Source organism: Haliaeetus leucocephalus, unplaced genomic scaffold (genome assembly GCF_000737465.1).
Source record: "Haliaeetus leucocephalus isolate CR32 unplaced genomic scaffold, Haliaeetus_leucocephalus-4.0 Scaffold1, whole genome shotgun sequence".
Lineage (NCBI taxonomy): Eukaryota > Metazoa > Chordata > Aves > Accipitriformes > Accipitridae > Haliaeetus > Haliaeetus leucocephalus.
The window spans coordinates 17,035,817-17,052,256 of NW_010972437.1; the positions used below are offsets into that span (position 1 = coordinate 17,035,817).

General features: G+C 64.3%; 1 protein-coding gene across 1 annotated transcript in view; it reads right to left on the bottom strand.

The window, feature by feature from the left end:
• The window catches only part of ASIC4 (acid-sensing (proton-gated) ion channel family member 4), a 27,653-nt gene extending 11,561 nt beyond the window's left edge, over window positions 1-16,092 (bottom strand). Inside the window, exon 1 of the mRNA XM_010567909.1 lies at window positions 15,257-16,092. Within this exon, the coding sequence (XP_010566211.1) occupies window positions 15,257-15,832 (576 nt within the window). The 5' untranslated portion in view covers window positions 15,833-16,092. The remainder of the gene's footprint in view (window positions 1-15,256) is intronic.
• Between the last annotated feature and the right edge of the window lie 348 nt (window positions 16,093-16,440).

Sequence of the window (16,440 nt, forward strand, 5' to 3'; positions counted from 1 at the left end):
CGGCCAGAGCGGGGCGGCCGCCCGGGGACACGCGCGTGGAGGGACGCGCACGCAGACTGCACCCACGGAGCGCGGCGTCTCGGGGACGCGCTGCCCGGGTCACGCACGCACGCACGCGCGCTTTTCCTGGACTTTGCCCCCGCGGACACGTGCTCTGGCGGTCCAGCCTGCGCGATGCCCGCGTCCCCGTGGGTGGATGGGGGATGCAGGGCTCTGTGGGATGGTGCCCGTACGACATGGCAGGGCCAAGGACAGCAGGCAGGGCAATGCCGCCTCGTCCTGCGTGTCCCCCTCCCTCCATCCTCACCTATCCAGGAGCTCCCCTGCCAGATGCCAAACCAGCTCCGCTCTGTCTCCTCATCCCACCAGGCACACCATGGCCAATGTTGCTGGGTCACCCCCGGCCTGGCCCTGGCAGCTCCCGCAGCTGCAGGGCGGGGGTGGGCAGGAGCGGAGGGGGGGCCGCCTCTCGGGAGCCAGCAGGTGCCAGCACAGACACGGTCCCTCCAGCCGTGGCATTTATCTGTAAATCCACAGCACTGACACGGTGCAGATGAAGCCTCCGCGCTAGCCGGGTTGTCACGGGGGTTATCCTGCTGTCTACAGATGGGTTTACACCGATAAGATTTATTGTCACCCTGGCTGAGGTGCTGCCAGCGCCTCACTGCCTGTTCCTCTTGCAAGGCTGTGCTGCCTGCCTGGGGGTACCGTGAGACCCACGAGCGGCACCTCGCCAAGCGGCCACCGGCAGAGCAGGTCCCCGGACAGAGGAGAGCTGGACATGACTCTCTGCTCCCCGCTGCCGGGGCTGATGGGTCCCCTGCCCACCTGTCCCTCACCCTCGCAGCGGGATGCAGGGGGATGCTGGTCCCCGAGCCAGACCAGGCTGAGCGGAGCACACATCCGTGCTGTCAGAGATTTGCTGACGGTGCTGGCAACACAGCTCCTGTCACAGCTCAGCGGCTTCACGGCTCTCCTGTGTGGTGCAGGGTGGCTGGGACTCCAGGGGCTGCCGGGGTGGCAGTGCATGGAGCCTCTGCAGGTGGGATGGCCTGGGCGGGGAGCAGGGGGAAGCCCCCCAACCTGCAGACTGACCCCAGCGCCATGCAGGAGCTGGCAGGGCAGCTACGGGAGCCGGGGCTTTGTGCACCCCCCGCCCCAGGGTGACATGGGGTGGGCAGGAATACCCCCAAGAGGGGAATTTGGCTCCAAGGCACCCTGCTCTGCCCTGGTCCCTCACCCACACCCTGCTGCCTGCCCCCCCTGCGCCATGCTCCCCAGCACTGATTTCCCTGGGGCCAGCAGGGATTGCCCTGAGCCACCTGGTGCAGCCAGCCAAGGGCTGAAGCAGGCTAAATCCCTGAGCAGTGGGAGGGGAGCCACCTGCCAGCATCCCCCCTTGTCCCCAAAGTCACCGCATAAGCCCTGCACAGCTCCACCACCACCCTGCTCCACCCTGACTCCCACCTCTTCCCTTCTCCTCCCCTCCAGCCGCTGACCCCCAGATGATGCTGGGGGCTCTGCTCTCTCTGCCAACACGAATTTGACCCCAGCATGTGAGAACTGAAGGAAACATGCAAACAGCCTGAACCCTGGCTGCACCCTCCTCCCCAGGGCCAGCTCAGGGGGCCACAGGCACTGGGGGGCTGGTTGGGGTGATGGTGTAACCCGCCAGCACATCGGGAGCCCAAGTGAAGTGGGGTGATCACAGCCCAACGGGAAAGGGCTCGTTAATAGCTGAGCCCTTTTAGTAGAGATTAGGGAGCTGCGCGGCTTTGATCTTTGATTGCCAATTTGCATCTTGAAGGCGCTGGGACCTCATCCAGCCTCAGCGCAACCCTTTGTGGTTATCTCGTGGCTAATGGATTTGTTCTTAATGCTGGAGCGTGCAGGCTAAAGGCTGATTAAACCCTCTCCGCGGTGCTAAATCAATGGAACAAACATGATAGGGGTTGGCTTTCCCCAGCCTGCGCGCTCCTGGGCGGAGGGGCTGATCGACAGAGCCCCCATGCCCCAGAGTTGGCAGGGGCTCCCTCCTTGGGGCTGCCAGGTAGGGGAAGAGGCATGGGCACCGATGGGCAGGGACAACCCCATGGCCCGTATCCCCATATCCCTGTATCCCCATATCCCTGTATCCCCATCCTCTGCTCGCCACGCAGGCGGCAATAGGCTGGGGGAGCTCAGGACTCCGGGGGTGCCTGCCCCTCCTGGATGTTTGGGCCACATTGCCTTTGTGCTCATCCTCAGCATCTGCAGGAGCTCCCCAGTCCCCCCTGGCTCCTCCCAGCTCCCAGGGCTTGCTATGGGAGCAGGGACTTGTCCTGGCAGGGATGGGATGGGATGGGATGGGATGGGATGGGACAACCTGCCCCTGCAGCTGGAGGACTCCTTCCCCCTTTGCCTCCCACACACTGGGGAGCAGCACTGGTAGCTCCCAACTCCTGTGTCCTTCAGACCATCTCCCCTTCCCCCTGCTCGGAGCCAGTGCCGCGTTCCCAGGACCATATGCTGTCTGCAGCAGCCCATACATCACGTGCTGTGAGCAGCAGTATCTGTACACACTTTCCATAATGCCCGTGGTATCCACTGCATGCCCAGCTTCAGGAAAATGCAATTCCCACTGCATCTGCAGGCAGCTTTAGCAGAGGGGATGAACTGAACCCTGGCCACAGATGCCCCAGGAAGAACAACTGGTCCTCCATCCTACCTGCTGCCTGGGCTGGCGGTCTGGGGATGGGACCTGAGCACCTGAGACAGGCACAACTAAGGTTTTGGGGACTAGGAGCTGTGGGGAGGAGGGTTGTGTGTCTGCAAGCCAGGAGGAGACTGGCCGAGGGCATTTCACACCCTTTGCTTTTTGCAGAGCTCATGGCATCGTCCTGGATGCTGCCAGGGCAGAGCTGCCTACAGGTCTGGTGGCACTTGAGTGACAGGACCCCCCAGCAGGGACCCTGCTCCAGGGCCCAAGCTGCCTGTGCTGGAGCATGAGACATGAGCTGCAGCACAGTGAAGCTCAGACCAGTGCCTTGCTGGGAACCAGTCCGTGGGGAGAAGGTGCTGGGAGCAGCCCTGCTGGCCCCAGGCTCTGCCCGTGCCAGGCTCGACCCCAGAGAGCGGCAGCTGCTGCAGAGGCAGCCGGGCTGCTGCACAGCACGGAGCCGGTGGGATCACACACCAAGATTCCCATCTGCAAACCTCGCTATTGAATCATCTCCCCTCTGCCAATATTTGCCGAGTGTGAGAGATAAAGTGGCTACAAAAGTCATCGGTGCCGGCATTTCAATCTGCCCGGGCTAGAGGCAGAGGGGCGGCTGGGTGGGATGGCTCAGCCTCCCGAGCCCCCCACCCCAGCTCCCGGCTCCGGCCAGCTGAGCAGCCCCTGTGCCCTGCCTGCAGCAGCACGAGGAGAGCCAGGACCCCTCCACGCTGCTGCACAGCACCTCTGCCTGCCTGGGACAGATGCTCCTGCCACGGGCACTGCTGCCAGCACCACCCTGCCCCGGGCATCGGCACAGCCCCCGCTCCTGCCCTCACCCCCACCTCTGCACCAGGACAGCCACCTCCAGCCAGTCAGCATCTCCCCTGCAACCCTCAACGCAGCACCAACCCACCCCCTCCAGTACTGCCCCATCCCCTCCATGTCACCCCAGTATCCCCAGCTATCACTGCCCTGCCCTGCCTGCACCATGCAGTCCCCTCTCTCCCTTGCTCCAGACTGTCTGTGCAGTCTCTGCAGCGGTCCCTGAGTGGGTGAGGCAGGACACAATGCCGAGATACAGCTCCTGGAGGAGAAGCCCAGAGTGTTATCAGCCTGGGGAGTTAATTAAGGTCATGTCAGGCGATAAGGAAACAGGATGTCAGAGCGGCAGCAGGACACGGGGGTCAGAGCCTGAAAAACTCCCTCTGAAAAGCAACTCCACCGAGATGGGATCAGCCAGGTGCTCAGGGACGGAGTGGCTGTCACAGCCACATGTGTGGTGTCTCTGAGGACAGCACCACACACCATGCCCAGCATGGGATGGGGTGGGATGGAGACTGAGATGCAACGGGATGGGATGGACATTGAGATGGGATGGAATGGAATGGGGATTGAGATGGCGATAGGATGGGATGGAGATTGATATGGGATGGGATGGGGCTGGGCAGGGGGCCTGGCTGTCATATACCGTGCCTGGGCAGGGAGAGCCAGCTGAGCAGCCCTGGTTATCCACTCCTGTCCTCACGCAGGAGCAACACACCCCGGTGAGACCAGCGCAGTGCCAGCAGGGCAGGAATCTCTGTGAACCTCTGCCTGTAATTAGCACATGTAATTGCAGACACTCTCTGATTAGCAGGACCTCAGAGCTGGGCACACCAGGCTGCTTGACAGCACTCACGCTGTTCCTGTGTCGGACCGTTCGCCTCCCCATTCAGTGATGGCTTCGCCCCCCGGACCAGGCAGTGCCACGGGGCTGGGAGAGCAGGGCTGGCCCGGCACGGCACAGCACGCTGCGCAGCGGGGTGATGGAGCAGGCTGGGGACCCAGGGGACACGTGTAGGGGACACTGACAGCACAAACCCGGCTCTCCTGCGTGAGCAGCCGTGGCACCCTGCGCCCTGCCTGGCCGGGTGGGAGCTGAGACACTGGGACATAATTAATACTTGCATCAATCTCAGCTGGATTTGCATAGTGCCCTCAGTCACACGCTGCCTGGGAAGGCAGGCTGCTCTGTGCCCTTCCCGGGGGCAGCAGCAGCAGATGCTGGGCTGGCCCTGCCTCTTCTGCGGGGGTCACAGCCCCAGCGAGGCCCCCAGCTTGCCCCCACATGCATCCCATCCCTGCTCGCCCCACCGCCCCCTGCAGCAGGGACACCCGCAGGCTCCCGCCCTGCCCCGCTCCAGCCGCTGGAGCATTGAAGACAGATGGAGACGCTTCCCTCTGCGGCTCAGTCCCTCCCTCCCTCCCCAGCCTGCAAGGAAATAGGGACGGCAGCTTGGGATTGAAGGGCACGGCAGGGTTTGGAGGGCAATGGGGGGCAGCCGAGCTGCAAACACCCCCCTGCAGCCAGGAGGCACAGCGGTGCCCACCTCCGCATGCCCAGGATGAGGTATGAGGTTTATGGGCAGCATGCACGGCCGGTGCCTTGCTCTGTGGGGGCACTCAGCTCCCTCCTGCCCCTGTCCCGCTCCCCTGGCCCCGGTGAGCACCCCCAGCCCATCCCCAGAGGGGTCGCCCAGGCTGAGCCCCAGCCCGGGAGGAAGAAGAGCCGGGGCAGGAAAGAGCCTGGGGTAGTAGCAGGGACATGAGGGTGCAGGCAGGGACATGAGGGTGCAGGCAGGGACATGGGTGCCACCTGCAGCCCTCGCCCTGCAGCCCTGTGGGTGCAGGTGCAGGTGGCGGAGGGATGAGACAGCACAGGGATGCACGGGGTGCCAGGGCCGCTGCCCCTCAGCAATGACAGCCTGGCAAAATATCCCTGTGCAGCCGAGCGCAGTGCCTCGCCATGGCCGCCAACACCGCTGACAGCCGCTCCCAGCCCCGTGACACCGCCGGGACCGTGACGCTCCGGGCACATGCAGGGTACAGCTGGATACAGGAGGAGACACGGGCACGTCTCCTGACCCCGGGGATGCCTGCTGGCCCTCCGCAGCCACTGTCACTGATGTGCCTCACCCATGCCTGACCGCAGCACCTGCAGCAACTGCAGCGCCTGCAGCACCCGCAGCACTTGCATCACCCACAGTACCTGCAGCACCCACTGCCCAACCCACCCAGGGAGCACAGAGGACATGGCCACTAATTGTGCCTGTGCCCGGGGCTGGGGAGCCACGGTCTGATTGCAGTTGCCCAGACGAGTGCGGCCACCTCAATCAGAGCCGCGCAGCCCTCCAGCACCCTGGGCACCGGGAATTAAACGGCTAATGAGCTGCTGGCTGGAGGTCCGGCAGTTAGTGATTAATCAGGGGCTCTGCTCTGACCAGGCTTGTGTCTCCTCTCCCCTCCCGCCCTGCACATCCCAGGGGCTGGCACCCGGCAGCGGGCCAGTGGGACCCCCCAGCCCCTGCTCCCTGCCTGCCCTGCCACCATGGGCAGGGGCCAGCCCGGCTCTCCAGCCCAGCTGAGCTCCCCAACACAGAGAGGGGTCCCCGACCGATCCCTGTGCCGCCGGGACGTGGCACCTGCAGGTCCTCCCAGCCTCTGGCTTTCCTGCCTCCCCACCTTCTCCTGCGCTTGCCTTCCCGGAGCTGCAATCAGGAGGAAACCTTTTGTTCTGCTGGAAGAAAACCTGTTGACTCCAGCCGAGCTTAACAGCCGTTTAGGTGCAAAGCATGCTCCGGCTTGCATCTGCGCCCAGAGAGGGGCACGGCAAGCCGGAGGTGCCTCCGCCGAGGGGCCCTCCCCACCTCTGCGAGGGTGGCTGGGCAGGCAGCGATGCCTCCTGGGGACAGGACAGGCACATGCGGGAGCCTCAAGTCCCAGCAGGTCGGGGTGCAGGCCCAGGCCCCCCACCCGAGACCAGCAGCACGGTGCCACACGTCCCGGCTCAGCAGCAGGGCCGTCCTCGCCTTCTGTTTTCTGCCGGCACAGCGATGCAGCCGCGAACGGATGGGGCTGGCAGCACCCTGCCTTGTAACCGCTGCTGGCGGGCATGGCTCAGAGCACAGTGGGAAGGTTTTGCAGCGTAAGCAGGGGGCAGCCACCCGCAGAAAGGCGCAGGGAGCTGCAGGGAAGCAGCTCAAGCACGAGCCAGACTCTGCTCCCCTGTTGTGAAGCCCTGGCTGGCTTTCTTCCCCTTCACGGCCCTTGCAGAGTTAGGACGTGGCAGAGGTGTCGGCACCCTCCCGCCCTCGCACCCTTGCCGTGCACCCCGTCCCCAGAGGATGAGCTCACCGCCTCCTCCTGGACTGGATGTCGGGGCAGCGCCTGGGAGAAAAGGCCGGCAACCGGCAAGGAGCAGGTTAGAGAGATGCATGTTCTCCCCTATTGCACAATTAATCATGAGAAGTTTTTCCTCCTTTCGTGCATGAAACAAAATTTGGCAGGGCGCTCTGACCACAGGGACTCGCTGCTTGCTCTCCAGTAAAAACCCAGCCACATCTGGCAAAGAAATAACCTCACAGCATCCCTGTGTGCACAGGCGGGGAGAGGCAATGCCGGGCCAGGCAGGAAAACCCAGGGGGGCTTGGTCCGCAGCCCCCTGCGCAACGAGCACCTTCAGCTCCTGGTGTTTTCCCCCCTCCCCAGCCCCCAGCGCACACACGGCCATGCTGGTCTGCCATGCTGCTCTGCCAGCACCATCATGCCTGCCCGCAGGCCCTATTATTCTAGTCCTGGCCATATAAAAGCCCAGGCAGGGGCATCCACCCCCTGCCAGGCGCCTGGGTGCTGGCAGCAGCCCCTGCTTGCATCCCCTGCCTGGGCTCTCCTCCCACCCCTGGCTGCCTCCCGCCACCTGCTCTATCCCCCAGCCTGGCCAGAGCCTCCTTTCCCAGCCGTCCTTTCCCAGAACAAGCCCAAACCTCCCCAGCAGCGTTCCAGCTATTTGTTATTGGAAAAGGGGGGAAATACGGTTTTTGACAATTATTGTTTTTTCCACCTGACTGGCTGCAAACTTGTTAATTTTTTTCTTTAATGTGTGAACAGTGTCGACGGCAGCTGCATGTGAAATGACTCGACGCCCTATCTGCGGGTCCCTGGCTGGCTTTCAGCGCTCGCACCGCAAACATTGCCTTCTATAAATAAAGGCCTATATCTCATCAATGGCAGAACAGCAGAGCTTTATATAGTCGTCTTACATAAAACCGTCTCTCTTTATGGGCTTCAAACCATTTGCGTCACTTAGTGCAGCTCCGTAAACCTCCTGCTCCAGCCGCTCCCCTGCGACGGGAGACCCGGCACGGCTGTCCCGTGCCCCACGCCGGCGGCGGGGAGCCCGGGGTCCCCGCTCCGCCCGGGGCTGTCCCCCCCCGCAGGGCCAGGTGGCAGCTGCATCCTCGTCCCCCCGCTCCGCCGCCTTGGCACGCGCCTCCCTTCCAGCCCTCCCGGCCTTGGCACCGAGCGCCGGCATGGCAGCCGGCACCGCCAGGCACCCCGGCACCCGGGGGGGAAGGCCGGCCGTGGGCCAGCACCGCGCACCCTGCCCTCGTCACCCTCCCCATCCCTGCTGCGGGTCCCGGGGCAGCGCAGGCAGGGATGCTGGGACGTGCCACTCCGTCCTCCAACACTTGGAAATCAGGGGCCGGAGGGCACAGGGTGACCGGGGACGTGGTGCCAGGCTGGGGGGACCGGCCATCTCCCAGCTGCTCCTGGTCTGATGCGTGCGGGGCACGAACCCGGCTGGTGGCTTTCCGCCCCGCTGCCAAACGAGTGCCTGGTGTGGGCGATGCCAGGGGCTGCCCCAACGGCCACGGGGCACGGGTCCCAGCCCCAGACCCTGCAGAGGCTCCCACGGTCCCCAGGGCCCCCGGCTCCATATGGCAGAGCCTGCCCCTCCGGCTCGCCGCAGGCGCCCGCCTGCACGCACCGATGGGTTGCGGGGGGGCCAAGGACTCCTGCTGGGGCTGCAGCAGTGACTGCATGCAGGGAGGCAGCCGGCACCCTGGCTGGCAGCGCAGGAGCTGGGGGGGCAGAGCTGCAGAGACCATGGTGACAAGCCTTCGTTTATCCCCATGCCACCCCAGACGGCTACCCCAGGTGGGCAGGTGGCCGGAGCTGGAGGGACACAGGGTGCCAACAGCATCGTGGCACTGGGACCCGTGGTGCACTCTGCCCTGTGGCTGCCCCCAGTGCCGCCTGGCTGTGGGACCCCTGCCACGACTGTCACAGCAGTGCCCTGCCAGCCACAGGGCATCCAACCACGTCGCCGGCACAGGACACCTGCACTCCAGCCAGCCCTGCCCCATGCCCAGAGCCTCCGTGCCCAGCCAGCCACACTGCACCCCATGAACCTTCCTGTCACCCAGCCAGTCACCCTACTCTGTCAGCCTCACAGCCCTGTGTCCCCACCGCCCCATGGCCCCACAGCCCTGCAGCCCCATGCATCAGCAAGCACCCACTCCTGGGGCCAAGCCCCCACGGGTGCCCTGGCCCCATCCCTCCCACAGCTGCCCAAGGTGCCCACCCCACTCTGCAGCCAGGAACGCTGGGGGGGCACCGCCCCACAGACACCCCACGGGTGCCCTGGCCCTGAGGGACGGTGGTGCCCCCGATCTGCCCAGCCTGGCACATGGCACCAGCCTCGTGGCACGTCCTGTGTCCCTGGGGAGCCACACCAGGCGCGGGCGTCCTGGCCGCTGGCTCCCCCCCGTATCAGAGACAGGCTTATTAAGTGTGTGATATTAAATTACCCAGATAAGAGCATAAGAGCTTTTAAAGTCAATTCATTAAATATAATTATGAAGAGAGCTTTTTTATGCTCACGGTGATCTGATCTCAATCAGGGAGACGGTGGGAAAGCCGCCGGCTCCTCCAGCATCTCCGCTCCCCCGCCGCGTCGCCTCCGCACCCCCCTGTTCCCCCGCCTCGGCCCCCTCCGGCAGGGAGCCAGCACCCAGGGCCACAGCCTCGCCACCCACCCTGCTGCCCCAGCACCCCCTCCCCGGTGTCGCTGCTGGTGCCGGTGCCACCCCACTTGGATGGGGGTGGCATGGGGGTCTGCCTAGCAAAGGGGTGGGAGATGGGATGTGACGGGGGCGAGGTGCAAGGGGCAGCAGGGTTGGGAAGGGGGGTAGTGGGGTATAGAGATGCTTGGGGGCAAGAGCCAGGGGTCTGGGAAGCTGAGCACAGGCTCTTCCCAGACATGGGTCCCTGTCCCTGCAGGATCCGACCCGCTCCTTGTCCCCTGCAGAGCAGCCTCCTTACGGCCTAATGATGCATCCCCACTCCCCAGGCAGGAGGGGTGCGCACTTCCCTCCCCTCCCATATTCATTAATGGTGCTTTGTGACCAGTTAATACCTGCCAGCCAGGCAGAGGCTGCCCCGACCCACGGCTGGACCCCTCATGCAGGCCAGGTGGCCCCACGCCAGCTCTTTGCACCGGGACCCCCCTCTCGTCCCGTGCACCCCAGCTGCAGCCTAAGGTGCAGCTGCGCACAGGGCTGAGGCTGTCTTTCCGGGGGAAGCCATGGAGGAGCGCGGGTCCCAAAGACACCTTGGGAGCCCCATGCCCCTCACACCTCCCCAACCATCTGAAAGACAGCCAGATTGCCGAGACACCCAGTGTCTCCTTGCCACAGTGCCCTGAGACCCACTGTGATGAGGGGCTTTGCAGTAACACCCCTAGGTGCAGCCAACCCCTCGCTGTCCCACCATGGTACCCCAAATCCTCATTACCCCCACATTTACCTACATGCTGCTGCAGCCTGGGCACCACCGGGCGAGGAGCAGCAGCCTGGCTGGCCAGGGGCAGGGTGGGCTCTGGGCTGGGGTCCCTGCACAAGGCTCCGGTGGGGGCTGGTGGGAGCAACTACCCGCTGTTGGGAGCTGCTGGACTGACATTTATTTTTAGACGTGAATTGTATAAATTAGCATTTCTCAGTGGATTAAGCAGCAGGAATTGTGTAAAATTAAATGGCAACGAATTGCATTAAAGTCCCCCGTTTTCTGGCACAAGCGGCGCCTCGAGCTGTGCCCGGGTGGCTCATGTGTAACAGCACTGGAGCTGCTTGCCGCTGCCGCTCCGGACAGGAGCGCAACCAACCTGTGGCGTGCCTGCACCAGCTGGGACACAGACCTGGGGATGCGCAAGCACGGTGGCCAGGCTGTGAGGATGGGGAACTCCGGATGGGCTGCGAGCTCCCGGGGAGATGGCTCAGGTGCTGGGCTGGGGCTGCAGGACATGGATCCAGTGAGTGGAGTGCAGTGACCCAGATGGGCACAGCTGGGCTCAGTCGAGCAGCTCACAGGCATAGGATCGGCGAGGGATGTTCCAGGCTCTCCTAGGCACTGACACCACCAGCCCCAGCCCAGCCAGTCCCTCCTGCCATGCATGGCATGACACCTACCACATCCGCAGCCATGCCACCCTCCAGTGGGGGTGACACTGTGTTGGGACCCGTATGGCACTGCCTGGCCCCAGAGCCCCTCTGTGCCCCAGACAGGGCAGGTCCTGCAGTGCCTGGAGCCCAGTGAGCTGCTGAGGGGCCCCCGGCAAGCCCCCCGCGCCCCGGGTCACACTCAGCCCTGCAGAGGGGGAGAGGCGAAATGGGGTGGGCGAACACCAGGGGCTGAGCAGGCATCAGGCGGGGCAGGGCAGGTGAGGAGCAACGAGTCCAGCTCTGATAGAGCATAAAAATAGGCTGAAAATGTGACATTTATTAAGTATGGTTCTGGCGGAAAGGTCAGACAGAGTCCCTGCGTCGGGAGCGGTGCAGGTTGCAGGGGCAACGGCGGCAGAGCCTTGCTGGGAGGAGGCAGGGGCGACAGCCTGCTGCCCTCTGCCCACCCCCCCAGCCAGGACCTCTCGGGGTGCATGTGGGATGCAGCTGAGGATGCTCCCCCTGTCTCAGCACAGGGGCTTCCCCCTCCAGGGTCTGCATGGGGTGCTGGGGAGATGCCCCGCACCACGCACGTCCCGGGTAGCCGGGAGGCCCTGACTCGAGAGCCGGGGCCGGTGCCATCTCCGAGAGGCGCTGCCAGCTGTCAGCAACCTCCCCATTCCCCCCCCAACCTCCAGCCCTGGCAGGACTGGCTTTGGCAGCCACACATCACAAACAAAAGGCTTTTGACAGGGGACGCGGTTTTGAGAAAGGCACCGGGCTCTCGCCCGGCCACGAACGGAGCCTTCTGCCACAGCCGCTGCCAGCGAGCAGGCGGGATGCTGCTGCCAGCCAGGGTGGGGGATCATCACCACCCACTGCCTGCCTTAGCCCCCAGACCCCTGCACACCCCAGCTGCCTGTCCCCCCTGTCCCTAAAGCACCGCTGGGAGGGCTCTCCTTTCCCACAGTGCCCCGTGACGTGGCCGGCACCGGCCTCGGGCTGTGGCCATACCGGGGTGCCAGGCGTGGAGGCAAGGGCTGGCATGAGCCACCTGCCGCAGCTGAGCCCCAGCCCCGTGGGGTCGCTTCCCAACCTCCCGCTCAACAGCACGTAAAACCCACTATTCCCGTGCCGGCACCGCACGCTTCGCGCCCTTGGTACCGCAGCTGCGCTCGCCCAGCCGGCAGGGCTCCGCACCCGCCGCCCTCGCCGAGGCATGGGGCAGCGTGCCGGTGGGCACCGGGCAGCAGCAGGGGCAGCCCAGCCCCTCACCCCCGGGCAGAGCGAGGACTGGGGGGCTGTGGAGCATGGCAAGAATCGGGGGGGTCAGAAGAGGCTTCGCCGGGGCTCTGGCATGGCCCTCCAGCAGCCGACGCAGGGGGCACATTTGTCAGCCGGGCTGCAGGGGAGCCTTGCTGCGGCTCAGGACTGTCCCTGCCGCCTGGGGAGATTTACAGCCCAGCCGGGCTTTATTACATGGAAGATGCTTACGCTGGGGATTTTTTTTTTTTCCCCCACAGTTTCTTAATTTGCTATCCCATAAAGAATGTGGATTTGTGACGTTAAATAGGGGAAGATCATTTACCACTCATGGCTCTTACTTAAAGGATCCGCACGGGTTATTTATCATGTGAGCACAGGCTACAAGCGGCAGCGCGAGGGGACACGCTCCAGTTTCGGCGCTGCTCCTGCTCCCGCTCCCGAACAGGCAGCCAGCCGCCGGCGACCCCACAGCTTGGCCACCCTCGTGCTGTAAAACTTCCAGCATCTGGAGGAAATCCACCTCGTGCCCAGAGGGAAGGAAGGACTCCAGCACTCCTGCAAGCACGGCTGCAGGAAAAACTCCTTCCCTTCTATGGCATCCCTGGGGACGCGACCTCTGCTCCAGGGGCTGCTCGCCATGGGCTGGGAGCTCTGGGACCCCAGGCCATTTGACCCACTGGGATGTGCAGCAGTCTGGGAGCCCTCCATCAGTGCTGGGACATACTGTGACTCACGTATCCACCCACTGCAGCGGGGGTACCAGAGCTTTCTGAACATAAAGGCCCACATGGGGACCCAGGACTGGGACCGATGAAGCCTGGAGCTCCCTGCTGCATGATGGCTGGGTGCAGGGCAGCCCGGGTGCCCCTGCGTCGGGCCCACAGCTGGAAGGCACGGGAGCGCCCAGGCCCACACATCACAGCTGGGACTCACCCTGCCTGCCAAGCAGCTCACTCTGTGTTTCAGTCATTCCCAGGAGGCACGAGGGACCGATTCGGCTCGGGGAACGGGAGCAGGAGGCTCCAGCTGCAAACAGTGTGATGCCTCGACAAGTCCCACTGCTGCCTGGCAAGGCTTTGGGACATGGTATGTGACAGAGAGAGGTCACATCTTCCCCCATCCCTCCCCACACCCATGTCCTGCAGCCTCTCCTGTCCCAGGTTCAACCCTTTGCTCCATGCAAGTGAGAGGTGACGGGGATGCCCCTTTCTGCTGACAGCCCCTGATGCCTCAAAGGCCAGGCTGGAGGGCTGAGCTGCGGACGGGGGGGGTGCAGGCTGCAGGAGTCTTGGGCTCCCCTTCTTTGGGCCGTGAGCCGGGGGTCAGCTGGCACTAACCATCCTCACGCCTGAAGACTGCTCCAGTGCAGGGTGCCGGCACACCAGAGCCCAGCTGCCTGAGCATCCCCAGGGCAGACCCGTAAGCAGCTGAGGCAGGCAGGTCAGCTAGTCCTGCACGGCCACCTGCTGAGAAACCGGGTCCCGATGACTGTCCTGGCAGTCACCCTCTGCTGCCACGCAGCACGGTGCACACCACACACCATGTCCACGCTGCGGGAAGCTTGTACCCAGCCCCATTCGCCTGAGCTCTACCCTGCCAGCCTCGCAGCGCAGCTCAGCACACGTCAAATCCCATTGCCATGCCGTGCCACTGCCCGGCACAAGGCTGGGCTTGCTGCCTCCCCCACAAGCCAAAGCTGTGCAGGCTCCCCCAGGAGGACCCCGGGGCTGGAGCCAGCGTGGCTGAGCCACGTGCAGGACTGTCCAGCACCAAAGCTCCCTGCTCCCAGCCCTGCTGAACCGCACTTCTTCCCAGCAAACTCAGGCAGCTGGCGTAAAGCAGGCACAAAGCCCAGCAAAACCCCGGGAGGAGTGGGGTTGCCCCCCCACTGCCCCCTGCTCCTTCCCACTCCATTGCAGTGCCCCATGCCAGCCCCCCCCACAGGGCAGGCCCCCCCCCGCCCTGAAACGATGCTTTCCCAGGGACAGCATCACCCTGCGCGGCGAGCAGGCTTTGTATTGATGGGCACGAAGTGAAACAGGACATGCTGCATCAGCCATTTCTAGCCCCACGGAGCCTTCTCTACCCCCCCCAGCATCCCGCACAGCCCACGGCATCGCATCCCCCTCCCCAGCGCGGAGCAGGCTCCGGCTGGCAGCACTGCTCCTGGAGCGCATCAAGCCAGCCGAGCAGTAGCCCCTGGCAGCCGTGGGAGAGAGGCGGCTCATTTCCAGAGTCATTACGGTCTGAAAAGGGTCCCATCAGGTATTCCGCCCGTTCAGCACATTTATTTTCCCAAACCACAGCGAGGATTTGTGATTCCAGGCTCAATATTAGCAAGAGCTGCACGCTGGAGGCACCCGGCCGGGAGCTCGCTGCCTGGGCAGGCAGGGAGCTGCTGGCGAGGAGGCCCTGACGGCAAGCCCCGGGCAGCGAGCGGGCAGCCCCCGGCAGCCCCCCGCTCGCCCAGCTGTAGCCGTGCCTCCGGAGTGGAGCCACTCGGCATGTGTGCGTGCACACATGTGCGTGTGCAATGCTGGCAGCCTCCAGATTCACACACATCCCAGCACCAACCCCCCCAAACGCAGGAAGGCTCCCATGCGTGCAGAGGGGTCTCTGCCTGTTCCTCCAGCCACTCTTGCTGTGCAAAGCACCCTGTGACAGAGCACTTCAACCTAGGGGGAAGCCCAGGCTGGAGCAGGGCTCTACACCACGGCTTTCCCCCTGCCCACTGCGCACCCACCCTGGGGACTGCTGAACCCTGCTTCCCCCCAGCTCTGGCTCCCGCCTGCGAGCCTCTCCGGCACGGACCTGCTGGCAGCCCGGTTCTGCGGTGCAGAGCCCTACCAAGAGTTCCCATGCAGGATCCTCTCTCTCTCTCCGTGTGAAACTTGGAGGGAAACTCAAACAGAGAGAGATGCAAACTTCAGCAGCCGGAGCAAGCCAGGAGCCCTGCTCTGGCAAGGCACGGCCAGGTGGGTGCCCCCCATGCTGGCTGGGGCCCCCAGGGAAGCTGAGCCAGGCGTGCACTCACCACAGTGAAATCGCGGGATGAGCAGTTCTCGCCGCTGAAGTTGCAGCTCTTGAGCATGTCGTCAAGCTGGTGGCCGGTGCGGTTGACGATGTCAGCCATGTCAGGGTCGGGGTAGAGCAGGTCTGTGGCCTTGTGGCCGTCCCGGTCCTTGGGGGGCAGCCCGGTCATGTTGGCCAAGTGGAAGATGTCAGCGTCGGTGAGCGCCGAGTGGCGGTAGCGGTTGATGTTGCAGATGGTGATGGCGGGGAAGACCATCTCGCGGATGGCCTCCTCGTCCAGGGCCATGACGTGGGGGTGCTCCAGGTAGAGCAGCGCTGACTTGGCCGCCTGATAGAGGAAGAAGGCGAGCGAGGCCAGGAAGGCGAACGCCCAGAGGGTCTGGCGCACACCCAGCCGCCCCGACCGGCAGATGTGTCCCAGGCCGTGCAGCGTGCTGGCGCTGGCGAAGGCGGCCAGGTCCCGGGAGCGGGGCCGGGCGGGCTCCTCGATCAGGCTCTCCTTGTCCCCTTCTTCTTTCTCCTTCTGCTTCTCATCCTCCTCGGCAAATTTGATTTTACACACGATCTCAATCGGCATCTGCCCCGCGCGGCCGGCGTGCCCAGCCAGCGAGCTGCCCCCCGGCACGGGCACCGGCCGAGAGCCCGGCCAGGCGCTGGGAGGGGGCTCGGGTCCCCCCCAAGCCCCAGCACGGCGCCGGGAGGGCCGAGCCGTCTCGGGAGGGAAGCGCAGCCCCTCTCAGCAGCTCCGAGCCGCCGCTTCCCTCTTGTCTCACTAGTCGATCGTCTCCTTGTGCCTTCGCTTATCAGCACAAATACAGCTGTCAAAAACCCCTCTCTCTCCTCTCCCTCGCTCTGTCTCTCAGCCTCTCTCCTTCGCTCCTCTCTGGTTAAGACCCCAGCAGATACAGGCAGCATTTAGGCATCATGTGCTAATAAAATCCAGGGAATACTTAATAATTCAAGACATGTCAACATTATTTCATCGTCAAATAAAGAGCGAGCGCCAGAGAAAAGAGGCAGCGTGAAGGGCCCCGGCGCCTCCGGGGCAGGGAGCCGCGCTGTGCCCTCTCCCCAGCCCCGGCTCCCAAGTGCTGCCGGAGCCACTTGTTTGAATGGCTCGGGAGCTGCCGGAGCCGTACCGAGCCGTGCCGTGCCGTGCCAAGCGGAACGGGGCCGGGCCGAGCC